Below are 27,530 nucleotides of genomic sequence, written 5' to 3' on the forward strand. Positions count from 1 at the left end.
AGCTATCCTTAGTTCAACATACACATGTATCAATAATGACTTCTAGACAATAAAAATAAAATCCTTAACAATAATCACAGGGATATAAGGCACACAGTGATTGCTATTAAGAGGAACTGTTCTCCTAAGCCCAGTTGGGTCCTCTTAGATTGGATCCATGTGGTTCTGAAAGAGAAGAAGGAGGAGGAGGAGAGGAGGAGGAGGAGGAGGAGGAGGAAGAAGAAGAAGAAGAAGAAGAAGAAGAAGAAGAAGAAGAAGAAGAAGAAGAAGAAGAAGAAGAAGAAGGAGAAGAAGAAAAGGAAGAGGAAGAGGAGGAGAAAAAGAAGAAAAAAGAGGAGAAAAAGAAAAAAAGAAGAATGAGGAGGAGCAGGAAGAGGAAAATAAAAAGAAGAAAAAGGAGGAGGAGGAGGAGAGGAATTAAAAAGAGGAGAGGAGGAAAAGAAGAAGAAGAAAAAGAATGAGAAGGAGGGGAAGAAGAAGAATGAGAGGAGGAGGAGGAGGAGAAGGAGGAGGAGAAGAAGAAAAAGAAGATGAGGAGGAGGAGAAGGAGGAGAAAAAGAAAAAGGAGGAGGAGGAAGAGAGGAAAAAGAAGAAGAAGAAGAATGAAGAGGAAGAGGAGGAGGAGGAGGAAAAGAAAAAAAGGAGAAGAAAGAGGAGGAGGAGGAAGATAAGAAGAATTAAAAAGAGGAAGAGGAGGAAAAGAAGAAGAAAAAGAATGAGAAGGAGAAGAAGAATGAGGAGAAGGAGGAGGAGGAGGAGAAGAAGGGGGAGAAGAAGAAGAAGAAGAAGAAGAAGAAGAAGAAGAAGAAGAAGAAGAAGAAGAAGAAGAAGAAGAAGGAGAAGAAGAAGAAGAAGAACGAGGAGGAGGAGGGGGTAGAGACTGTGACAAAGTCTGTCTTCGGAGACTGGGGATACTCCTATCCTGGCAGAAGCCAGGTAGGGAAGGAGCAGGGTCTGGCCCTGCTTGCTCTCCATTCAAATGACTGGAAGGTGACCCTGCAGGGGACAGTGGAGCTGGGGACAATTCATAACACTCAGTCGGACCAGATGGCCATAGAAACCACTTCCAACTCTCAGGACCAGGATAAAATCGGGAGCTTTTGTTTTTGCTGCTATCCATCAAAAGCCCATGAATGAATCCCCAAGAATGGAAATTCTTGAGATAAAATATAAAAGAGGGAGGTGTGGAGGAGGAGGAGGAGGAGGAGGAGGAGGAGGAGGAGAAGGAGGAGGAGGAGGAGAAGAAGAAGAAGAAGAAGAAGAAGAAGAAGAAGAAGAAGAAGAAGAAGAAGAAGAAGAAGAAGAAGAAGAAAGAAGAAGAAAAGGAAGAGGAAGAGGAGGAAAGTGGTTAGCAGGAGCACTTTACATTTCTTTCCACCTATCCTTGCAGCTGGATCTGTGATTTTATTGTTATAAGGAATTTCCAGATAAGGAAAGTCCTTCTCCCAATGCAGGCCAGCACCTTCTCTGCATCTTATGTCTTAAAGGTTAGGAGCACTGAGTTATTAAGTGATTTGCCAGGATCACCCAGACCATATGTGTGCAAGGCAGGGCTTGATCCCAGGTCTTCCTGACTCTAAAGCTGGCTCTCTTTTCACTACATCATGATGCCTCTCCCTCCCTGACCACCTCCACTCCACAACAAGCTCACTATTTTAAGACCCACCCCACCTCCCAGGTCCATGTGGCAGTTTAATCCAAATATAGTACTTCTGTATCTAGAATGGTTAACACCGAGGCTCTAGAAAATTTTGTAGAGTCTTCAAGTTGGGATGGACCTTCAAAATACATAGCTGGCTTTTCTCAGACTGTTGTTTGTCCTTCTTTATCAAAGGGGACCATGACATCAGGAAGGTGATGCTATGGCTTGCAAGTAAATTGGACTTAAGTGAGGGAGGGCTGTGCAAAGTCACCAGCCTCACTTTCCACTCCTCCTCAGGACACCTGGAGATGGCCCCAGATGCAGTGGGAGACTTTGACCTCTTTTTTTTTTTTTTGCAGTCAGCTCTTCTCAGACACAGAGAAGGTAAAGAACTTTACTTGATGTCATCAATCAATCAATCAATATTTATTATCAATCAATAAACATTTATTAAGTGCCTGCTATGTGCCAGTCACTGTGCTATGTACTGAGGACACAAAAAGAGGAAAAAGAGAGTCCTCGCCCTCAAAGAGCTTACAATCTAAGGAAGTAGCTGAGCCTTGATTCAAACACAGGTCGCCAGATTCCAAATCCAGGGCTTCCTACTTCCTATCCCATGCTCTGAAATCACTTTTCATGATCATTTCTAGTCATTTCTGAAAGCCAAAAGAGAAGACAGTTATCAATGTAACTACAACTAAAAGTCAACTTCTCTTACACATTTCACAAAATATTGTGAATCTATTACAGGAAAATGAAAGTTTCATTCAAGCATTCAGAGTATTCAGGACCTAGGCTATGGCCTATGAGAACTCCCAGGGCTCTCTGCGGGTGATAGTTTGTTTCTTCCTTGGATAAGTTTCTCCAACAGTTCCTGGGCCTCTGGAAGCCCCTGACCTGCAGCCACACCAAGAAGCATCTCGACCTCCCTAGGAGAGAAAGAAAGTGTCAGTTAGATGTTCAGAGAAAAAGGATAAACCCATCCTCTCATCCCCTTCAATAAGAAATAAAAGTACCAGTGTGCACCTCATGAGCGTAATGGAAGACCAGACAATGACCCCCACCCTTATGAGCAGGAATCAGCATAATCTGCTGAGGGAATTCCCACAGGTGGAAGATGTCTCATTCAACAGCCAGGCTGCATTTGGATGTGAAATTGGCAGCACCGATGCTCTCTAGAAACTGCATTAAGCCTGAAATCATTCTCCCCAGGGATAGCAGGGGTGTAGGGTCAAGAACATGCCCCCCGAGGGGTTTTGAGAAAATGTTTGTGCTTCTCTTTTTGTTGTATCTGTGAAATAAATATTCCTTTGCAAAAACTAATTGATAAAAAAAAGAAAATTAAGTCTAATTGATGTTAAGTGGCTAACCATAACTTAAGCACTAGTACTATTACCACAAAAAAAAAACTGCTATAAATATTTTGGAAGACCATGTGCTTCTGGTAAAACTAAGCCAGGAGCCACAGGGTGAGTTAACAGCAAAATAGTAGCAATTTTTCTTTTGCTTCCCTAAGATTCAAAGGGATAGCCATGTGTCTGAAGAGGTTTGGCTACTAAACAGTCCTGCCCACAGGAAGGGAAGGGGAATGAGTTGTCTGAACACACTTAGGAGGTCCGCTGCATAGGCAGATGATTGATAGCTTGGTCAGTCTTGCTCCCCAATGTCTGCTGGGGGTTCTATGTAAAGCCAGGAAGGGCACCTGGTTGTGATAGTGGTAACATCCTGCCCTAACAAATACCTCTCCATGCAAGCTAAGCTGGTTTTTCCTTAAGAGATATTGAAACCATTCTCAAGTCTTGGTTGGCTCAGGGACTAAGGGCTCAGATTGCTGACATCCCTTCCTTGTTGCAGGAGTATAAAGCATCATAAGCAACTTGAACAAGGGAGTTTCACTAAGCTGAATCAGCTTGAGGTGTCCTCAATGTCTGTCCTACTTTGATGATGTCAATCTCTCTGTTACCTGTTGAATGACCTACAAGTGCCCATGTGGTTCCACAACCAAATCTAAAGTAACAGGGGACTAGTCTGAGTCAAGCCCAACCCGAAATAATACTCCTCTCCAATGCCAAAATCTATGATCTTATGAAATATTCCTTTAAAACAGTCATTCTCAAACTTTTTGGCCTTAGGACCCCTTTACACTCAAAAATTTTGAGGACCTTCCTCCAAAGAGCTTTTATTTATGTGCACTATGTCTATTGATATTACTGTAATAGAAATTAAAACATATTAAGATTATTATAAAAATAGTTTTGACCTTAGAAACCCTCTGAAAGGGTCTCAGGAGTCCAAGGGGTCATAAGGCTATACTTTGAGAACTGCTTTAAAACATTTGAAGCCCAACTATTTTACTACAGTGGGATTGTTTCCCAGCCAAAATCCTTAGCACAAGGATAGAGGCCCACTCCCCACAATGGTCATGAGTGCCTACAGATGCTTTTTGTGACTCCCAACTGGAAAGGGACAACTAAAAAAGTCCAGTATGTGAAGACTTTCCCCAGCAGAATGGGAGAATGAGAATAATTTGTTTCAATGGTCACGGAGGCTGCTGAAGCAGGCACTGTAAAATGCTTGGAGCTTGGTCAGACATTGAAGATGCCAAGGCCATCTACTGCATCCTGGGCCATCACCAGCTATCTTGACTTTTGTCCTGCCACTGGCCTTCAATGACTCAGTAACAGAGAGAGAGGCTCAAGACTTTGTGCCGCTCTGGTTTACTTAAATCCAATTCATAAGCAAGTCAAAACACAAGTCAAGAAACGATGACCTTGGTCCTCTTCGAAAAATGAAGGACAAAGAACAACAACAATGAAAAGTCCTCCTTCACAGAAAGCTACTTATTTTCTCTAGTTAGCCACGCCAGAAATAGCTAACAAAGAAAACTTACAGGCCCCAGACCAGTTCAAAAACCCTGCTCTAAGGACACATTAAAAAGAAAGTAGAATATCCCATCCAAGGTGGGGATGAATAGCACCACATATTATTTTGAGATAAGTAAGGAACACATCCCCTGAGGGATAGGCACTGAGGAAAGAGGGAAGGACAAAGGAGATTGCTTATCATCTTCTTCTTACCTATAAAATCCCATTTGTTCAAGACCATGCTGATCCCATTTATACAAGATTATGTTGAAGTGCGGTCTCTCCAGAGAAACCTCCTCCCCAACCCCAACTCCTTAAGGAAAAGTTCTAAATTCAGGTGAGAGGTGAAGGATCCTGTTCTATCCTTGTCTTTGAGCTCAGGTTCACCAACTCTCACCCCCTCATTCCTCCCCTTATTAACATGAAGTTAATTTTCAAGAATTGTAGACATTTAAGCACACGCCATATATTCAGCCCTTCATCAGGACTTATCCCAATGGAAAAGAAGATGGGATAGGGACCAAGTTACACATTGCATGTGCAGTACCTCACTTCCCATCCTTCATCAACAACAAGTGAGGGCAAGTTCAGAAGAACTGAAATTCCAGTGGACAGAAAAGGATGAGTAATTTTGATTACCCTTCTTCAATTGCCAGAGTTCTGTTTTTTAGCTTCCCGACTGCCAGGTTAAAGGAAGAACGAGGGTGACCCTGCTGGGAGGCTTGTCTGAAAGAGAAAGGAAGCAGATAAAGGAGCTAGTAACTAGAAGGAAATAAAGAAGAAAAGCCAAACTACAGAAGGAAATAACCGAGGGAAATCTTCAAAGCAGGATTATTCAAAGTAAGTACCTATAAATGATCATATATTTGCTAGAAATATCATTCAAAAAATGCACAGGTTAGTTTTATCAAAGCCCCAGAGTTGCACATTTTAGGCTTTTAAAATGTTAAACACACACATTGATCAATATTTTAAATGAATTGGGGAAGCGGGGATTTAAGAAGAAAGTTTCTTATTGTACTATGTTATGGAAATACTTCTCTTATTCCATAAATTAAAAATGAAATAAAATTTTTAAAAATTTTAAAAGTAAGGAAAAAAAGCAAGTTTCTAAATCTAGAACAAATAGCAGTCCAGGTAGGTAAATTGTACGTAACTCCTAGAAAAAGCTGCTATAGTTCTTGCCTCCACTTTCTCACTGCTACTTATTTTTCAATCCCTTATCATCTGACTTCTCTCTCTGCCACCACTCAACTGAAACTGCTCTCTCCAAGACTATTAATAACTTTACTAATAAATCCAGTTGACTTTTCTCGGTCCTCAGCCTTCCTGATTCTTTTGCAGGGTCTGTCACAGTTGGCTACCCTCACCTCCCGGATTCTCGTTGCCCTCCGGGTTTTAGAGACACTGCTGTCTCCCAATTCTCCATACTGTGGGACTGATTCTTAACCTCCTTTGCAGGTTCATCATCCCTGTCCCACCCTTGTGTAGCCAAAGGCTCTACCCTTGGCCCTTTACTCTCTACTTCTTCTCTTGGTGATCTTAGCAGTTTCCATAGGTTTACTTAGTTTACTTCCAGATTTAGAACTTTCATGACTGAAAGAACAGTATTATCCTTGATAGAAATGGGGAAGTGGGGGAGAGGGGTGGGTTTGGAGAAAGAATACTATACACTACATGCTACGTACTTATATAGATATTTGATGTCTCCATCAATAAAATTTAAGTTCCTTAAGAAAAGAGATTGTGTGTGTGTGTGTCTGTGTCTGTCTGTCTGTCTGTCTGTCTCTCTCTCTCTCTCTCTCTCTCTCTCTCTCTCTCTCTCTCTCTCTCTCTCTCTCTCTCTCTCTCTCTCTCTCTCTCTCTCTCTCTCCCTCTCCCCTTCCCACTTTTTTTTGTGTGTTTGTATCTCCAGGGCTTAGCATAGGATCTAGTGCATAGGAAGCATTTAATTAATGTGTGGTTGATTGGTTGATTAGAATTGTCCAATGAACAATTGGTGATACTAAGCTGCAACCCAGGAGAGAGACTGGGTCTAGACAGATCTGGGAGTCATCTATATCAGAGGGGTCAAACACTCAGCCCGCAACTCTTCAAGTATGACCTGAATCATATTAAAATGCAACTGGGAAATGTTTAACAAAATAAATAAAACCAAAATAGAACATAGATAGTGTTAATATATGGGTTTTTTTAAATCAATATGTGACTCACAGGGATCCAGTTACAAGAATTAATGGCCCCTATTGATGCCACTAATCTACACAGAGATAATTATTGGAACCCAATGGAGCTGATGAGGTCACCAAAAGAGAGGCTATAGAGAAACAAGAAGGGGGCCCAGGACAGAGCCTTGGGAGACACCCACAGTGGAAAGGATGATGATTCAGCTAAGGAGACAGAGGAACTAAGTAAGATAATGTAAGTAAATGGCAGCTATTTTCAAAGGAAGGAAACCCACTTTAACTTTGATAATACAGCCCCAGCATTGTCTTTTGGGTTTGCACCAAGTTTATTGCTGCCCTCACCTCCTACAGCATAGTCACTGTGTGCATTGTTCAGAAGACTTAAAAGCAGGTCCTGAGTCCAGATATCTTTCAGCCTCCCAGTTCACTACGCCACCCTGCCTTTGCAGAGGGTTCCATGATACATAGACACCATTTTTGTTCCACCACTCCCCAGTTATTGGGCATGCCTCTTGATTCTAGAAGTTTTTTTAATCAATAATTCATAATGCTGTTATGAATATTTTTGCAGATATAGGTCTAATGGAACAAGTCTGATAGGTACATATAGATCTGAGGAAGCATATCTCTGGGTCAGAGAATATAAACCGTACAGCCTTTCTTGCATACTTCTTAATTGTTTGCCGGAAGAGCTGGATTAATTCATAGCTCCACCAGTGGTGAATTCTCATTCTTATTTATTAGCTGTTTCCCTCCACCCCTTCCCTTAAAAAAAAAATCACCTACTTGTTGCTAAAATCAGGAGATTATTATTTAAATCCCAAATTACCGGCTTCTTCAAACAGGAGTGTAAGTACTCTTTTCTTTAGAGAGGCAGCTAAGTGGCACAGTGGATAGAGCTCTGGGTCTGAAGTCAAGAAGACCTGAGTCCAAATCCAACCTCAGGCACTTACTAGCTCTGTGACTCTGGGCAAGTCACTTAACCTCGATTTCCTTAACTGTAAAATAAGGATGGTTATTGTACCTACCTTCTGAGGTTGTTGAGAGGATCATGAAATTATATTTGTAAAGCACCTGACACATAGTAGGTGATTAATAAATCTTGTTCCCTTCCTTCCTTTATAACACCAAATGATTATAGACTTATAGACTAGATATAGATTATATATAGACATAGATTATAGACTAGATGGGACCTAAATGTCACTTAGTTCCACTACCTCGTTTTATATATACCACTCCCGCTCAAGGTGATCTTGGGCAATTACCTGAAGGACAATCATGTGACTCTGTGTATTGTGTGTGTGGGTGAAGGGAGAAGTAACTTGTTTTATTTCATGAATTTAAATTTTTTTCTTAAAAAGAGAAGTAACTTAAGGGGAACTGTGCAAGCCCAAAGTGAGGAAGGGATGTTACATACAAATGAGGAAAATAGAGCCCAGAGTTTAAAAAGAAAATGTGACCCAGAACACAAAGGTAGTAAGTGATAGAAGCAGAATTTGAACCCAGATCCTCTGGTGTCCAAAAGCAGCATTCTTTCCACTGTATGATGCTGCCCTTCCATGTTGCAAAATTGTACAGAAAACTATGTAGAATCTGTGGCCATCTAGGTGCACAAACTCAGTGCTGTTTAAATAGAATTTTAAATCACAGAACCTCAAATGTCACATGCTATGATGAACTTGCTTTTCTACAATTTTCCCCTAGTAAACACAATGGAGAATAGAATAGAATCACGTGACGAGGTGTAACCCCTGTCACAAGAGTCTTCTTCAAGCTTCCAGTCAATTTCCAGTTCAAAAGGGAAGCTGAAAGAGGCCAAGCCCACTTCAGGTTGTTGAAGTAAAAGACTCTGGAAAGACATGAAAGGAGCTGGCATCACGTCTCCATCATGTCTCTACCCCCCAGCTTGCTAATCTAGAGACTGAGGAATTTCACCCTGAGTGAGATCCAGGACCCTCTCCCTTGGTTAAGCTTAAGGAGGAGGGAGGGGAGGGAAGGAGGGAGGAAATTTGAAACTAAAATTTTATTTTAAGAATGAATGTTGGGGCAGCTAAGTGGCGCAGTGGATAGAGCAGCGGCCCTGAATTCAGGAGGACCTGAGTTCAAATCTGGACTTAGACACATAACACTTAACTAGCTGTGTGACCCTGGGCAAGTCACTTAACCCCATTGTCTAGCCAAAAAAAAAAAATGAATGAATGTTACTGGGGGGGGGTGCAGTTAGGTGGCACAGTGGATAGAGCACCAGCCCTGAATTCGGGAGGACCTGAGTTCAAATCCAGCTTCAGAAACATAACACTTACTAGCTCTGTGACCCTGGGCAAATCACTTAACCCCAATTGCCTCACCAAAAAGAAAAGGAAAAAAAGAAAAAAATGAATGTTAAGAATTGTCTTTATATATAATTAGAAAAAATAAAGTAATATTTAAAAGAAAAAGAAAAAAAGAGCCAGAGGCCCTCATAGCAAACCGTGCAAAAGCAGAATGATGTAATAGATTTAAAGTCAGAAGAATGGAATAAAAGGACTTGGCAGTCAATCCTGTCCTCTACCACTTATGAACTATGTTACTTTGGGTGAGTATCGAATTGGAACTTCCTGGAAAATGAGCTATCTGGACTAGATGATCTCAAAATTCTTTTTCAGTTCTAAAATATTATGATCCTATGGTGAAAGAAATTTTGAAATTCCAAGACTTCAAATAAAAGAATTCACCCTGAGTATTCCACTGTAAACTAGAGGTTAAAGGAATAGGCTTCTTGATTTATTTGGGTTTTTTTTTTCCTGATGTATTTTTTTAGCAAACTACTCACTGAAAGGAAGAATGAGAATGTGTGAGTAGGATTAGGAGGCTTCCCCTTCTGAAAAGCCACAGGTGTAAACAATATGCTCTACTTTGCCCAAACTCATTTCAAGCTCTATAAGAATCTGAGTCTTGAAGCTTAGGAATGATTGAACAGGGACCCTTAAAACTCAACGTGATGGAAACATTGCAGCATTTGGGACTTTGAGCATCTAGCAAATATGGACCATTATGCAGCAGATGTCCATTTTCTGTTAAATGGGTCTGGACAGCCCTTAAGCAGTCTTTAAGTACGGCTATTTTTGTTGCATGCCCACCCTATATTCTATTTGTTCCCCACCACCTGTCTCCATGCTGGCAGTGCTCCTGGCATCTTCAAAGCCACTTTATTTCCATCCACTACCCTCCCAGAGGAGCATGAAAAGGGAGCTGCCATGAGCCAGGTACGAATCTCCAAAGTTATTCTCAGCTTCCTATAAATAATGACTCTCCTAAAACAAGCCTTGTTTTTGTACGAGAGCCCCAAAGACCAGAGCTAGACAAGCAAAACAGAGAGAGCTGTGTGGAAGTAGGACTGTGAAGACAGGTATTTGGTTTATTGGGAAAACCAGATTTTTAACATATATATTTGAATCATAAAGAGGCTTCATCTGGGTTTTTCCATCAGTATGAAAATGTACAATTTACAGATAATTATCCATGATATTTGCAGGTTCAACAAGTCTAACAACGCAACAAATCCAGTATTGCTGAGTTTTTGATCTGCTATTTAGCTAGAATAGTACATGTTACAATTAGCCCTGCAATGCTCCAACCCTTACTGTTAGAACCTAAGCATTGCCTCAAAATGAGATCTTGGCTTGAAAAAGCTAAGGCCCCCACTGCATCCTGGGCCATCTCCAGTTGTCCTGATCTAGATCTGGCCACTGGACCCAGATGGCTCCGGAGGAGAGAGTGGGGCTGGTGACTTTGCACAGCCCTGCCTCACTTAAATCCAATTCACTTGCATGTCATGGCATCACCTCCCTGATAGCGTGGTCTTCTTTGAGAATAAAGAACAAACAACAAGAAGTTACTTAACATTCTTGAGTCCAAATTTCCTCGTCTACAAAATGGTGAAATGATATTTTCGATACTTATTTTGCAGAGCTGTTGTGAGGAAGCTGCTTAATAAGTCTTAAGTAATAGGTAGCTTTAAGTTAGTGTAATGTCTGTTAGCTGTTATTTGCTTTAATTATCTGAATCTGTCTAGGTTTTCTCAAATAGAGAGGATAACTACGCAGCCCTCTTCTTTCTTTGCATCACCTACTTTGAAATGTATTTTTTAATTTTTCCTCAAGAAGGATAAAAAGGGAGACAAAACCAAGACTATAAGAAAAGCAGTAGGCTAGACTCATTCAAGGATGGGGGAGGTCTTACTGCTTCCTAAAATGCCCTCAAGAGAGTTCGATGTTCTTTAAAAAAAACAACAACAACAATCTCTTGAATTCCAATGTTGTAACAAACTGGAAGTTTCTTACCTAAACCAGTGCATTGCCATCTCTTCATTCTTGACCACACCAGCTCCTGAAGAAAAGAGCAAAACAAGTTACAGAGAGGAAGACAAATTAAATGAAACTGCTTGTCACTCCAGGTTTAGCTGTAGATCTGTTGCTGACTCCTAACCACTGTGCCCTCCCCCAAATAGACTGTGCTCTAGCTGGGGACAGAGGTTTACCTTTCAGATATCTCTGTCCTAGGATGTGCTGGGCATTGGGGTAGCCCAGGTGGGCATACAAATGGACCACCTGGAAATGGAAGTTGTCATGATACTGCCAGATGTAAAGCAGGAAGACCAGGGAGCCCATGACAAGCATTACCTACAAAAAAGAGACGGAGAAAGGAAGGAGATGAAAGAATCAGATGGGGAAGGACACGGCAAGCCACTCCAGTATCTCTGCCAAGAAAACCCCGAAGGGGGTCACAAAGAGTGGGACACAACTGAAATGACTCAACAACAGAAACAGAAGAATCAGATATGCTGGAATACAGAAAATCAGAGAGTAGATTTTATATTCTGGAGGACACAAAAAGAAACCAGAATCACAGCATCGTCGAGTTGGAAAAGACCTCAGAGGCCATCTAGCATAAACCATCCCTGAAAAAGAAACCCTTTTACAAAACACCTAACTAAGGATCATCTGGCCTTTACTTGAAGCCGTCCATCCATGAAAGGGGCACCTACTGTCTCCTTTGATGGCTCACTCCACTTGCAGAAAGTACTAATTGTTTCGAAATTTTTCTGTATATCGAATCTAAATTTGCCTTCTTTCAACTTCTACCTATTGCTACTGAGTCTGCCAATTGAGGCCAAGCAAGTGTAATACAGCTTTCACACCACAGTCCTTCACATTCTTTTTTTTTAAATAGTTTTAAATTTTATTTCATTAAATATTGCTCAAATGTTCAACTTAGACTTTTCCGCCTCCATCCTTTGCATATGACCCCTTCCTCCTATTGGTTAGTTCCTCTCCAGAACTTGTATTCGAGAACTCATCCCATCTAGCTATGACTTCCTTCTCTCCAATTATTGCTCGATTTTTAATGCTCATTTTTAAAAATTTTGAGTTCCAAATTCTTTTCCTCCCTCTTTTTCCTCCTCCTTCAAAAGGGAAGTAGTTTGATGTAGATTATACACATAAAGCCATGCAAAACATGTTTCCATATTAGCCATGCTGCTAAAGAAAACAAACTTCTCCCCCTCCAAAAAAAAAAAAGAAAAAGGAAAAAAGGAAAAGCATGCTTCAATTTGCATTCAGACTTCATCAGTTCTTTCTCTGAAGGCAGATAATGTTTTTCAACATAAGTCCAAAATTGTCTTGGATCATTATACTGATCAGAATAGCTAAGTCATTAACATTTAATCATTGTACAATATTGTTACTATGTACAATGTTCTCCTGGTTCTGCTCACTTCACTTTGCATCAGTTCATGCAAGTCCTCCTGGTTTTTTCTGAAACCATCCTACTCATCATTTCTTATAGCGCAATACTGTTCCATCACAATCTATACCACAACTTGTTCAGCCATTCCCCAATTGATGGAAATCCCCTCAATTACCAATTCTTTGCCACCACAAAAAGAGCTTCTATAAATATTTTACGCATATAGGTCCTTTTCCTTTTCCTTTGATCTCTTTGAGATACATACCTGGTAGTGGTATTACTGGATCAAAGGGTATGCACCATTTAATAGCCCTTTGGGCATAGTTCCAAATTACTCTCCAGAATGATTGGATCAGTTCACAACTCCACCAACAGTGCATTAGTGTCCCAATTTTTCCATTTATCATTTTCTTTTTCTCTCATATTAGCCAATCTGATAGGTGTGGGATGGTGCCTCGAAGTTGTTTTAATTTGCATTTCTCTAATCAGTAGTGATTTAGAGGATTTTTTTCATATGACAATAGATAGCTTTAATTTCTTCTTCTGAAAACTGCCTGTTCATATCCTTTAACAATTCTTCAACTGAGGAATGACTTGTATTTTTATAAATTTGACTCCATTCTCTACATAGCTGAGAAATGAGGCCCTTATCAGAGAAACTTGCTGTGAAAATTGTTTCCCAGTTTCTTGCTTTCTTTCCAATCTTGGCTGCAATCTGAGTGACCGAGAAAAACACTCTTCTCTCCTGGTTCCACTCCTGACTACTTAGACTCTTCCACCTCCATTCTTTGCATACAACCCCTTCCTCCTATTGGATAGTTCCTCTCCAGAACTTTTATTCGAGAACTCATCCCATCTAGCCATGACTTACTTCTCTCCAAGCCCACTCCTGACTCTCTGGATTTTTCCACCCTACATCACCACTACAATTCACCCTGCCTTCCTTTTCTACCACCCACCCCTACTTTTCAGCTCCCTTTTATAAGTGATCTTCTCCCTTTTATTTTCCCTTTATATTAAAATATAAGCTCCTTAAGGGCAGGGACTGTCTTTTTGCCTATATTTATATTTCCAGTGCCTGTCTTATAGTAAGTGCTTAATAAATGTTTGTTGACTGACCTACCAAGACTGGCAGTCATTAAGCATTTATTAAGTACCTACTATGTGCCAGGAATTGTGCTAAGCACTTGAGGAACAAAGAAGTGATCAACATTTCCAGTGTACATCCCTTCCCCTCACATTGGGCCACTTCCATGGTATAGACCTATGTCGCCCAAAGGAGACCATTGTCATAGTTTTCTACTTAATATCTCTGCCCTAAGTCTCTCCCCTCTCCATTACATCCTATATACAACCGCCACCTAAAGCATAGCTCTGACCTTATCACTCCCTTGTCCAAGAAGATCTAGTGAATCCATATTGCCTCTAGGAAAAAATATAACCTCTCTGGAACTGGAAGCCTTTCACCACCTGGCAGCTGGCTGCTTTTCCAGGCTTATTATACATCATTTCCCTACATGTACTCCATCTATGGGCAGGCCAAATCGACCTACCCGCTGTTGGTCACACAAGACACTAACCTTCATACCTTGACAGAGGCTAATCCCCAAGCATGGAACACCCTTTCTCCTCACGCTTTAGTCCCCAGTTTCAGACAAAGATGAACTCAATTGCCACCTCCTCCATGAGGCTTTTCCTGATCCCACCACCACCCCAGCTACTAGCTCCCTTCCATTATCTTGTATTTACTTTGTATATATTTTTGTATCATTTATATGTGTACATGTTATCCACTCTCTTCTCTCTCCTTCCCTCTTTCCCCAGCTCAGGTTAAGCTCCTAGAAAGGATCACGATTTCTTTGTTGTCTTTGTGCTCCCCACAATGCCTGACACACAATAGATCCTTCGTAAAAGCTTGTCGATTAATTAATCCACCCTTTTGGAGGGGGACAAGCTCATAAAATAGATCTTGGGCAAGTAAGTGGCTTGATGGAATGGCTTCATCAAAATTCCACATTGAGAATAAACTTTTTATCAAGCGTGCTTCTCATTTTTATTTCCTACCACTCTGAAACGAAGAGGGAAAACCTTTGGCTCTTCCAGGTTTTAGCTGAAGAAAAATCAACAACAAGGCAGTCTAAAATGAAGCAATGACCCCAACAGAAGGAGACAGTGGCAGTAAGATATTTTAAATCTAAGGCTACCACAGAGTCCCAGAAGAAGCTTGGTTAAGTTAGAAAATCTTTGCAATACTTCAGATTCTCTGGGCATATGTTTGGGGGTTTTTTGAGGCAATCAAAGCTAAGTGACTTGCCCCAGGGTCACACAGGTAGTTAAGTGTCTAAAGCCAGATTTGACCTCAGGTTTTCCTGTTTCCAGGGCTGGTGCTATATCGCCTGCACTGGGTATGTGTCTTGTCTTGAAATCTGGAAACATTTTATCCATCTTTAACACCTTCAATAAAGAGGATAAGGATAGATATTACACCTGTGATGTCCGTGGTATGAGGAATTTCCAGATGAAGATTCTACCAGTATGGGTCACCTTTTCTGCTAATCTTATTTATAGCTGCCTAGAGAGTAGTAAAAAGTTAGATGAGATGTCCAGGGTCACATAGCTAGTATGTGTCAAACTGAAGACTTGAACCCAGGCTCCGTGGGTGGCTCCTCTAACCAGTATACCATGTTGTCTCTCTTCATTAATTGTGCATCTGAATAATGGTTGCTACTTTCAAGGGGGAAAATGATAATGACTACCATGTTTGAAATGCCTGACTCAGAATGTCAAAAACTCACTTGCAACTAGAACAGCTAAACAACTTAAAACAGCCAAGAGCTCCAAGGCATCAACTGAAGTGGTCAAAAATCAATCGCTCAGGGGCAGCTAGGTGGCGCAGTGGATAGAGCACCGGCCCTGAAGTCAGGAGGACCTGAGTTCAAATCTGGCCTCAGACCAAACACTTGACACTTACTAGCTGTGTGACCCTGGGCAAGTCACTTAACCCCAATTGCCTAAAAGCAAAAAAAAAAAAATCAATCGCTCAACATGGGATATGTATATATTAAGCTGACCTACCTTATCTGTCATGTCATTAGATTGTAAGCTCCTTGAGGGTAGGGACTGTCTTTTGCCCTTTTTTGTATTCCTAACCCCTAGCACAGTGCCTGGCACATAATGCACGTTTAATAAATGTTTTGGAGTTTTTTTTACTGATTGTTTATTAAGTGACCTACCTTGTGCCTAACATAATGGTGATACAAATTAAAAAGTGGCATAGTCCCTGCCTTCAGGGAGTTTATGTTCATTTAATGAAGTAGCTAAAAAACATTAGTTCAAAACTGGAAAAAAAAAATGGTTTTCCTCTCTATTTTTGGAAATGCAAACCAGATTCAAAGATCTGGTAGATGAAGGCTTATTCCAAGGCACTTTTTTTTTGGCAAATTGATGCAAAAATATCAGGATAGGGGAGTGGAAATAGAGATTCCTTCTTTCCTCTAACACTAGCACTGCCTTGGTACAGGTCAGCATTGCCTCATACCTGCTGGTTGGTCTGCCTGCCATCTCCACTGCAGTCCATCCTTCACTTAACTACCAACGTGACTTTCCTAAATCTGAGGTCTGAGTGTGTCACCCCCAGCCCCTGCTTGGTAAACTTCAGTGACTCCCTATCACCTCCAGGATCAAATATAAATAAATAAAATAAATAGAACAGATAAAGTAAATATAAAATCCTTTTTGGCTTTTAAAGCCCTTCGTAACCCAGTGTTCTTCCTACTTTTCCCATTTTCTTACACCTTACTCCCACCATGTACTCTGCAATCCAGTGATATGGGTTTGCTATTTCTCAAATTGGACATCAGCTAAGTAGAGCAGAAGATAGAGTGCTGGGTCTAAAGTCAGGGAAGACCAGAGTTCAAATCACTCTCATACACTGTGTAACCCTGGACAAGTCACTTAATCTTTGTCTGCCTCAGATTCCTGAGCTATAAAGTGGGGATGGTAACAGTTGTTGTAAGGATCAAATAACATAATATTTGTAAACAGTGCCTGGCACATAGTAGGTGCTATATAAATGTTACCCATTATTATTGTCAAATGAGACATTATTTATAAAGAGTTTAACATAGTGCCTGGCACATAGTAAGTGCTATATAAATGTTACCTATTATGATTATTTTTATCAAACGAGATAATATTTATAGAGTGCTTTGCACAGTGCCTGGCACATAGTAGGTGCTATATAAATGTTAACCATTATTATTATCAAATGAGATATTATTTATAAAGTGTTTAACACAGTGCCTGGCACATAGTAAGTGCTATAAAAGTGTTAGCTATTATTATTATTATTGTTACTAAATGAGATAATATTTATAGGGTGCTTAGCATAGTGCCTGGCACATAGTAAGTGCTATATAAATGTTAACTATTATGATTATCAAATACGATAATATTTGTAAAGCACTTGGCACTGTGCCTGGCACATAGTAGACATGGAATAAACACTTGTTTCTTTTCCCCTTCTCCCACTTCAAGCATTTTCAATGACTGTCCCCCATGCCTAGGACTCTCTCTCTCTTTATCTCCACCCCCTGCAATAAACCTTTCCCAGACCTCCTAAATCTTAGTGCCTTCCCTCTGAGATTACCCCCAATGTACTCTGCATGTAACTGGTTTGTACATAGCTGTTGGCATGTTTTCTCCCTCCTTAAGAGTAGGGGCTATATTTGACCTTTCTTTGTATTCTCAGCACCTACTGTAATGCTTGGCACACAGTCGGAGCTTAATAAATACTTATTGATTCGCCTTTCCTTTTTTGCAAAGATAATTTAGCTTCTCCCTTCTGTAAGACTCAAAATACTTTCCCAGTCCAGAATGCTTTTGATTTAGTCTGTCTGAGCTAGTCACTAAATGCTCATATAACCGACACAATTCAGGTGCAGTTAGCACTCAGCAAAATTTGTGTCTCTGCTTCTAAATAATGAGCGGCTCCCTTTCAAAACTCACACAAATGAAGGTTATTTCCCACCTCGATCCTCAATCAGGCAAAAGACTTTGGTTTCTAATTGAAATTCCGGATCTTGATGGCTGTCATTAAATGTCTATTGTCCTGCTGTAACTGGGCTGGCTAGCAAGTAGGTGTAACTGCTGGCTGTCAGAGTCCCTTCTCAGAATCCCAGCTATAAACAGCCTCCTAAGATCTCTCCAGTGTCTAATTATGGCTCTAAAAACCAAGTTAAAGCCCAAAGCTTGCAGAAAATATAGAGACTTCCAAGATTGAGCCAGTCTTGACAAACCAGAATAATGGTGACTTAATCTTAACCGCTGTCAACTACCAGAATATATCTGTCATTCATGTCTATAGATGCTTCTATAGGGATGGTGCTGTGAATCACAACCATGGGATGTAAGAGCTATACCTTAGAATTCACAGTTCATTAAGGAAACTGAGGATCAGAGAGGAAATGGCTTGACAAAGGTCACCTGGAAAGTTAGCAGTGGCTCTGGGAGTCTCCTGACTTTGGTCCCCATTACTCAATAAATTCCAACCCTAAATGTGCGCTTCCTATTAACTCCAGGATCCAATACAAAATGATCTGTTTGGCTTTCAAAGCCCACACTTAGCCCCCTCCTACCTTTCCAGTCTTCTTACATCTTAGTCTGGGACAGGTATTCTTTGAACCAGTGACACTGGCCACATGGCTGTTCCACAAACAAGGCACTCCATTCTTTCTGTTCTAGGCATTTTATTTTTTATTTTTTTTAAGGCAATTGGGGTTAGATGGCTTGCCCAGGGTCACACAGCTAGTAAGTGTCAAGTGTTTGGTCTGAGGCCGGATTTGAACTCAGGTCCTCCTGACTTCAGGAGTCACCTAGCTGCCCCTAGGCATTTTCTCTGGTTGTCCCTCATGCCTGGAACACTCTCCCTTCTCCACTCCAACTACCGACCTCTCTGGCTTCCCGTATGTCCCGACTAAAATCCCACCTTCTACAGGAAGCCTTCCCCAACCTCTCTCAATTTCAATACCTTCCCTCTGTTAATTATTTCCTATTTCTCCCATATATAACTTGCTTCATACATAGTTGTTTGTGTGTTGTCCGCCATTAGATTGTCTCTGGAGGAGAAAGTGAGGCTGGTGACTTTGCACAGCCCTCCCTCACTTAAATCCAATTCACTTGCATGTCATGGCATCACCTCCCTGACCTCATGGTCCTCTTCAAGAATAAAGGTCAAACAACAACAAAAACAGCTTGAAGGCAAGGACTGGATTTTTGGTGTTTTGGTTTGTTTGGGGGTTTCTTTCGGTTTCTTTGCCTCTTTTTGTACCCCCGGTACTTAGCACAGTGCCTAGCTCATAATAGGTGTTAGTAAATATTTATATACTCTAATAGAAATAGAACTCTCTTTTTAATAGAATCTGAATCAGAAGAAAACCATGGTAATCCACTCACTCATCCAGTGCATGAATATGAAAGCAATTTATTTTTTTCCTTAGTGGATACCCATCAGACCTCTAATCCTCAGTGCTAGAGTGTCTGACCCCTGTTGGTTCCATTTATGAGGTCAACTAGGAGAGAAACCAAGAAACATGAGGCTCATGCTTTAGTCCCTGCTTGGATATCAGTTAGAGAAATGGTGAGTCTGTCCCCTTGGGATATGGAGCCCAGGCTCCTTCCTAGTCCTTGTTCTTTATGCACCCTAAGAGGAATTCTTGAAAGTAGAGGCAGCTGCTAGGGTTTCAGACCCATTTTCCAGCGTTAGAAGTCAGGCATATTAAGGGGAATCCCTAAATTAATCTCTGGAAGTTGAAAGAAAAAAACGGTTGTTGAGAAACGGTAAAGCCAGCTTTCTTCAGCATGTATTTCCAACCAGAAACAGTTCAGGAAGAGAAAGAGATTCCCCCTAGATAGCTCATCCTCAGCTAAAGAGGGGCACCAGAGATTTGGTCATATAAAATGAGGTCACAGTGGTACCCTCTTTTCCTGATACTCAAGGGGGCTAGGCATGGCCGGGACTCAAGGCTAAATCAGCCTCTCAGAGGCTGGGGTACAGGTACATAGATCAGTGATGACTGGCTCTGAGGGTTGGTTCTGACATGCTAATTAGTCAGCGCAGAGGTGGAGGGAAAGGATCCTGGTAGTGAAAGGCCTGGGCCATTATGCAGCACCCTAGCGAATTCATTACCATATGAAGCAGCCCATTCTGGTGATGAACAGAGCTAATTGTCGGAGGACTTGCAGCCTCGTACTCAATCCACAAGCATTTATTAAGTGCTGAAAATGTGCCTAGCATTGAGTCAAGAGCTGGAGGTATGAATACGGGAAAAGAGGAGCTTAAGAAGTTTACATTCTAATAGAAGAGACTAAGATATAAAAGGGGAGCTGAAAAGTAGGAGGAGGGATAGAAGGAGGTACCTGCATAAAGACATAAATCTGGACAATCGAGAATGTCTGTTCTGTAAAAAACAATTAGTAGGTAGATTTCAGAAAAACCTGGAAAGACTTACCGGAACTGGTGCCGAGTGAAGTGAGCAGAACCGAGGGAGGACATTGTACACAGTGACTGCAACACTTTGTGAGGACCAGCTTTGATAGATTTAGCTCTTCTCAGCAACGCAAGGATCTACGACAATTCCAAAAGACTCATGATGGGAAACGCTATCCACATCAGGGAAAGAACTATGGAGTCTGAATGCAGATCAAAGCAAACTATTGTCTCTCTCTTTTTTTTTCTCGTGGTTTTTCCCTTTTGTTCTGATTCTTCCTTCCTAACAAGACTAATGTGGAAATATGTTTAATAGTTGTACATGTATGGCCTATATCATATTGCATGCCATCTTGGAGAAAGGAGAGGAGAGGGAAAGAGAAAAAAATGGAACTCAAAATCTTATAAAAGTGAAAGTTGGAAACTATCTTCACATGTAATTGGGGGAAAAAATACTATGGGGGGGGGGAAGAATGACTGTTCTGAGGCCTTTCTCCAGAACTGAGTTTCTGGGAAGACTCACTGATGTGAAAGGGGACCCTCAGCAGTGGAGCCAGGAGGCAGGTAAGGCATAAAGACTAAATCTGGTGATGCAATGGAAAGAGTTCATCTCTTTCTCGCCTTCACTTCAACTTTATCCCTATTTCTTCTTGACCTCCCCTGCCCCACTGGTGGCTCAGTGGATAGAGTGCCAGGCCTGGAGTCAGGAAGACTCATCTTTCAGACAATTACTAGATGTGTGACCTTGGGCAAGTCATTTAACCTTGTTTGCCTCAGTTTCTTCATCTGTCAAATGAGCTGGAGAAGAAATGGCAGACCACTCCAGTATCTTTGCAAAGAAAATCACAAAATAAGGTCACAAATAGTCAGACATGACTACAGCAAACAAATGGAAGAAGGAAAAAAAAACCTCACTGTCATCCTGGGAAATCTCCACCCCAAGTCTCATCTCATTGGTGACTCCCTCCTCAGAACTGCCATTTTAGGAAGGACTCCAGAATGCTTCACCTCACTTTTGGTTGTCTCCAGTTTCCATGTCTTCCATGAAACATTCAAGTCAATAAGAAAACTTTCCCCTCAGACCTCACATAACATGTTTGCGCTCATCCTGGGTCCCACTGTTCTGAAAAGGTAAGATTTCATCTTATTTTTCTTTGGGTGCTGGCCTCCATATTACCTCCCTGCTATCTCTTCACCAAGGTATTGATAAAGCAGCCTCCCTCAGCGGAGTGCTAGTAAATGTTTAATAACTGATTCTCTAAATGAAAAAAAAAAACACTATGCCTTGTATCATTAATACTTTCTCCACCACTCTCACAATTATAATAATCACTAACATTTATATAGTACTTACTATGTACTGGACACTGTACTGACCACCTTACAATTATTTCATTTGATCCTCACAACAACCGTGGGAGATAAGTGCTATTATCTCCATTTTACAGTTCAAGAAACTGAGACAGACAGAGGGTAAGTGACCTGCCCAGGGTCACAGCTAGTAAGTGGCCAGATTGGGTCTTCCTGACTCTCTATGGTACTCTAGCCACTGTTCTAACCAGCTGCCTAGTCTAAACAATCAAGAACACAACACATTAAGCCCTGATTTGTAGCATTTACTGATTTCTAAGGTGTAAATGTTTACGCACAAAAATTTAATAACTGACTCTTAATAACCAATTAATAACCACTAGAAGTGGCTCCAGCATACCCTGCTCCCCTTCTTTCCAGCTACCCTGTTGTATCGGCTTCCCCCTTTAGAATGTAAGCTCCCTAGGGGCAAAGATTATCTTGCTTGCTTTTATCTGTATCCTCAGACTTAGCAACAGTGCCCGGCACCCAATAAGTACTTAATAAATGGTCTATCCACCTACTGACTCTGGAATCAGAATCTCACTCTCACCAGCTCTGATGACTTCTACCTCTGTGACTTCTCATGAGTCTCTTCACGACCCTGGGTTTTGATATTCTCATCTGTAAATAAGAACTCTGAAACCTGTAAGCCTCTAAGGTCCTGCTCAGAGTCTAGATCTATTAAGTATGAAATTTCTTTCTAATATTAACCCAAAATCCATCTCCTTATGACTTCTACCCTTTGGCCCTAAGTCTGCCTCCTGTACCAAATGTATAAACAACACATCACTTCCTTTTATTTCTCCCCTTAGCTGTCTTTTCTCTGGGTTAAACAACCTCAGTACCATCAACAATTCCTCGAATTGCATAATTTCTAGACTCTTACTATTTTGGATGGATCCCTGCTTATCAGCATACTTTCCTAGTGGGGGATGCTTCCCTGGTAAATTTGAAAATGTTAGAAATTGCCAAGATTATAGGGATGCTGCTTAAACACTCTTGGACCACAAGTGATCTATTACAGCTGAATTATGGCTGATACGGGCTCCATTGCAGACAAGTTACTCATACGCCTTTATCAGTTCTTTGCACACACTGAAAGGTGGGGACCTATCAGCTCAATCTGCTTTTATCCATGTTTTTTCACTTGACTGGAGCATTTACTTGAAGTACAAATGAAGCTTTAAATGTGACAATGAAAACAATGAGTCAGGATGATTGCCTTTTGCAGAAAAGCTTAACCCATAGTAGTCAGTCTTTAAAGTGAAAGTACAAGTAGTTTCATTTATTTATTTTCAATCACAGTTAGCAGAAAGATAATGGGTTTATGGAATATTGCCCAGTAAGGAATAGCAGTTTCCTCTGAATTAGTAATCATTCAAAATCAGTAGTATCCCAAATGTGATCTTGCTGCTTCTTTGGTCAAGGTGTGGAGAAAGGGAAGCTCTGTGTGACCTTTGCTGGCTAGGTAGTTCCCAACCATCCAGATGCTTCGCAATTGAATTAAAGGTTACCAGATAACCATCATGCTCCTAAAAGGCATAGCTAAGTCTTAATTAGTTATTTTCTCTCTTTTTGGGGGGGCGGGGGGTGCGGGGTGAATGACACTTTGAGGTTTATTGATGTCTTTTGTTTTTACATTATATCTTTTACAGATCACTCCCATACTTTGAGCCTCTTGTACCAAAGTTATTACAGTTAAATAAACTACAGTTAAATAAAACACAGGGACCTCATCTGAAAGTATATGCAGCATTTAACATCTATAGTATACACACACACACACACACACACACACACACACACACACACACAGCTTCCATATTTTTTAATGAATAGAAATCTATTTTCTATCCTTTTTTACCCTCACCCCATTGGGGAAAATGAAGAGAAAAAAATAAATTTCTTATAACAAATATTCATACTCAAGAAAAACAAATTCTCCTAATGGCACTACACACATATACGCACATATACAGTCATGTCCAACTCTTCGTGACCCCATTTGGGGTTTTCTTAGCAAAGATACTGGAATGGTTTGCCATTTTCTTCTCCAGTTCTTTTTACAGATGAAGAAGTTGAAGCAAACAGGGTTAAGTGACTTGCCCAGGGTCACATAGGTAGTAAGTGTTTGAGGCTGGATTTGAACTCAGATCTTCCTGACTCCAGATGCAGGGCTCTGTCCACTGAGCCACCTAACTGATAAATATGCGTGTGCAAGTATATGTGTGTATATACTATAAATATATATGTATTTATGTGTATGTGTGTGTGTGTGTATTCCCTACATCAATTCATTATTTTCAAGCCTTGAGAACTCTAGAGTAAAGGATAACTACCTTCATTTTTGAGATTTCAGGTGACCCAAAAAAAGGAAATATCACGTTCCCAAGCTTTAATCTAGGAATATCATAGAATCATAATTTGTATCTAGAGTGAAAAGAGTCTTTTTAGATATTCTCTGGTCCTGGAAATGTTAAGCAGAACTGGAATTAGAACCCAAGTCCTTTGACTCCAAATTTAACATTCTTTAAATCAAATCAAGCTTAAAAAATTTTTATTAAGTGCCTACTATGTGTCCCTTATGTGTAACATGAGAATTGGACCACTTATCTTTTCCTCTAACTCTAAAATTGCATGCGTGTATACGTAAGAAACAAAGAAGTTAGGAGTTTAAATGACATCATTAGGAAATTTAAATGAATCATCAAATATAAAATATGTAATTGATGCCATTAAAGAATCTGAATCTGAATTTCCTGTCTATATGAAATGGTTTAGTCCTTTTCATCTCTTGATTACTAACCCTTCATTTTACCCTTAAAAACAAATTCAAGAAGAAATTATTTGGTGTTTTCTATCCATCTATTTTGGGTGCAGTTAAGTGGTGCAATGGAGTCAGGAAGAGTCACAAAAGACTCATCATTCTGAGTACAAATACAGCCTCAGGTGCGTAACAGCTGTGTGACCCTGGGTGAGTACTCAACCCTGTTTGCCTCAGTTTTCTCATCTATAAAATGAGATGGAGAAGGAAATGGGAAACTACTCCAGTATCTTTGTCAAGAAAATCCCAAATTGGGTCAAGAAGAGTTGGACAGGACTCAACAACAACAACATTATTCATCCATTTAAATGACCCACCCAGATAAGGACCTTTGGCTACCTGTTCGTTTGGTTTTTTTAATCAGACCTATGAGTTCAATGGTATAGGGAGTTCCCAAGGAGGAAATTCCCTCTGCCAGTGTAGATCAGCATCTGCTTTTCCACAATTTAGTCTTGTGAGAGTTGCCCACGCCATGGAATGGTTAAGCGACTTCCCAGATTCTCACAGCCCATCTGTCAGGGTCTGGACTTGAACCCAAATAGTCCAGACCGTATTCACTGTACCCCATTACCTCAGTTAGCAGTTCAAATCTGAGCAAACTCAGACAACTTCTAAACAACCTTCTACATGAAGCCTTTCCTAATTACCAACCCCCAAAGGCTTGTGCATTGACTCTCAAAACTACTGACCAATGGATGAAAAAGGCCAAGCCAGAGAAAGAGCTGCCAAGGCAGCTAGGTTGTGAAGTGGATAGAGTGCTGTCCTTAGAGTTGGGAAGACTCATCTTCACGAGTTCAAATCTGGCCTCAGACACATACTAGCTGTGTGACCTTGGGAAAGTCACTTAACCCTGTTTGCCTCAGTTTCCCCATCTGTAAAACAAACTGGAGAAGGACATGGCAAAACACTCCAGTATCTCTGCCAAGAAAACCCCAAAAAGGGTAATGTATAATAACAAAGAAAGACAAAGAGCAAAAGAGGAACAGGAATGTGTCATGTGCAGACTCTGAAAGTAGGATTTTAATATCCTGTTCATTAAATGAATATTTAATGAATGGTTATCATGGATAAAGGCACTGTTTGTCCTTTGTGTATTCTTTGTCTATACAGACACACATGTTCTCTTCCCCCTTTGGAATGCAGGCATACCTCATTTTACTGTGCTTCACTTTATTACTTTTCCCAGATAATGCATTTTTTACAAATTGAAGGTTTATGGCAACCCAAAGTCGAGCAATTTTAGTGGTGCCATTTTTCTAACAGCTTGTGCTCACATTGTGTCTCTGCGTCACATTTTGGTAATTCTTGCAATATTTCAAACTTTTTCATTATTATTATATCTGTTAGGGTGATCTGTGATTAGTGATCTGTGACGTTACTATAGTAATTGTTTTGGGGCACCCAACAATATTGAAATGAGAACAATTAATAACCCTACATTGGCCTCTAAGTGTTCAAGTGAAAGGGAGAGTCAGTCGATCTGGCAAACTTCATTATTGTCTTATTTTAAGAACTTGCCACAGCCACCCCAACCTTTAGCAACCACCACCCTGATCAGTCAGCAGCCATCAATATCAAGGCAAGACCCACTAGCGGCAAAAAGATTACAACTCACTGAAGGCTCAGATGATAGTTAGCAAAGTGTTTTCCAATTAATGCATATACATTATTTTTAGACATAATACTATTGCACATGTAATAGACTACAGTATAGCATAAACATAACTTTTATATGCACTGAGAAACCAAAAGATTTGTGTCATTTGCTTTATTGCAATATTTACTTTATTGTGGTGGCCTGGAACTGAACCATGCAATATCTCCAAGGTATGCCTGTACAACACCCTTGGGGCAGTTCACCTTTGCCTTTGAATTTCCAGCTTTTAGCACAATGCCTGGATAATAGGTGCTTATTAATTGACAATTTTCCTTTACTCACATACAACTCTTTCAATACCTCAGGGATCTGTCACTCTGTCATTTCACTGTTGGACCCTCCCTCTGGTAACAAAAATTGCAGTCCCTCCACAACTCAGGAGATTGTCTTTGAGATTCAACATGCGGCTGGTCGAAAAAATTATCACCCTAGTGATGAGCTATTTTCCAAACCAAATGAAGCTGATCAAAAATGCTCACGTGGTCCATTGCTGTGCTTGGAGCTTCTCTGTCTAAGACCTACCAGGGTATGTGCCTTGCTGGCATAGCCAGTATACACAGCCCTATATGCTACAAACCTCAAATACCAAATATAATATAATGCAAGATAGGATTTTTGCTAAGTATGATGTCTGTGCAGCTAAGTTTTGAACACCTCAGGAAGGCTCTGACTAAATTTCACACAACTGGCCAAAACATGGCTTATTTCGTCAAAACAGTTTATGTTGGTGCAGATAGACCAAAGAAATGCAATTATTTGACAAAATTGTATCTACTATTTTCTTTGAGTTGTCAAATCAGTTTATATTTGTGGGCAAACCTTAGAAAAGTCATTATTTTGAATATTACATTTTAACAATAATAATAAATGCTAACATTCATATACCTCTTTTGCAAAATGTTTCACAAACATCATCTCATTTTATAATCACAACAACCCTGGGAGGTGGGGTGCTATTATTATCCTCATTTTACAGATGAGCAAACTGAGGGAGAAGTTGCTAAGTTGGCAGGTGCGTCTGAGTTGAGATTTGGAGTCAGGTCTTCCTCAAAATGTTCTATCTTCTGTGAAAGCTGGCTGATTGTAAAATCTCCATCTAAGCAGCACCTCTTGATGCACCTTATTCTATATTTTGGAGCATTATGACAGCATGATGCAGTATGTACATTTTTGTCAATCAGCAATGTGATTGTCAAAATATACAACCAACATAATATGCAATCAACACTGTGGCAGTGGAAAGTCCTACCCTCAAGAATCATACATTCTAATGAGGAAGACAATATGTAAATAATACATGATAAAGATGATTTACAGTTAGACCTCTACTTCTCTGAGGCTCTCATTCTGCTTTCGAAGACCTATAATTGTAGACTTACCTCACATTTACTCCACGGGTCAGGAGCATGTTTCTTGGTCCACTGTGGCATCCATGGTCTGAAGGATTCACTATTTCTTGTCTGGGGCCTTCCTTTTTGTTTTTGAAGTAGTGAGGGCGCCATATTTCTTCCTTACCAGTCTCTCCTGGTCCTTGCCTGTTTGCTAAAGCACTAGCTTTGAATGACTTTTTTCTTAGCCTTTCATGAGTGGGGCCTGCTTCCCTTCTCACTCCCACCTTCATTTCTACCCATTCTCTCTTTACCTTCCAATCTCAGCCAATACCCAGTCCCCAAATTTCCTTCCATTAATGTCATTTGGCAAGGTTTTTGTCTTCTGATTTATGACAGAGATTATCCAGCTGCTCTCTTAGATAAGGGACCCTGGCATGAAGTATCTGACAGTCAGTCT

General features: G+C 40.6%; 1 protein-coding gene across 3 annotated transcripts; it reads right to left on the minus strand.

The window, feature by feature from the left end:
* Positions 1-2,046: 2,046 nt before the first annotated feature.
* Positions 2,047-27,450, minus strand: LOC110209847 (uncharacterized). Of its 3 annotated transcripts, XM_020988575.2 has the most exons (6): positions 27,122-27,445; positions 11,215-11,356; positions 11,018-11,063; positions 5,146-5,232; positions 2,434-2,571; positions 2,047-2,298 (listed from the first exon to the last, which is right to left on the minus strand). In XM_020988575.2, the coding sequence occupies exons 1-5, from the start codon at positions 27,242-27,244 to the stop codon at positions 2,439-2,441; spliced, it is 531 nt and encodes a 176-aa protein (XP_020844234.1). In that variant the 5' UTR covers positions 27,245-27,445; the 3' UTR covers positions 2,047-2,298; positions 2,434-2,438. The 3 variants fall into 3 exon arrangements, with proteins under 3 accessions (XP_020844234.1, XP_020844232.1, XP_020844235.1); XM_020988573.2 differs by having other exon boundaries at positions 2,047-2,571; XM_020988576.2 differs by lacking the exon at positions 5,146-5,232 and having other exon boundaries at positions 2,047-2,571; positions 27,122-27,450.
* Between the last annotated feature and the right edge of the window lie 80 nt (positions 27,451-27,530).

Source organism: Phascolarctos cinereus, unplaced genomic scaffold, assembly GCF_003287225.1.
Source record: "Phascolarctos cinereus isolate Bilbo 61053 unplaced genomic scaffold, phaCin_HiC Scaffold_9;HRSCAF=440, whole genome shotgun sequence".
NCBI lineage: Eukaryota > Metazoa > Chordata > Mammalia > Diprotodontia > Phascolarctidae > Phascolarctos > Phascolarctos cinereus.

Excerpts from the sequence above, each read along its gene's own strand:
- LOC110209847 (XM_020988575.2), bottom strand. The coding sequence starts at position 27,244 with ATGGCGCCCTCACTACTTCAAAAACAAAAAGGAAGGCCCCAGACAAGA. Across the intron at positions 11,064-11,214 it reads AGGACAGAGATATCTGAAAG|GAGCTGGTGTGGTCAAGAAT; the intron begins GTAAACCTCTGT and ends TCTTTTCTTCAG. Across the intron at positions 2,572-5,145 it reads ACTCTGGCAATTGAAGAAGG|GGAGGTCGAGATGCTTCTTG; the intron begins GTAATCAAAATT and ends TTTCTCTCCTAG.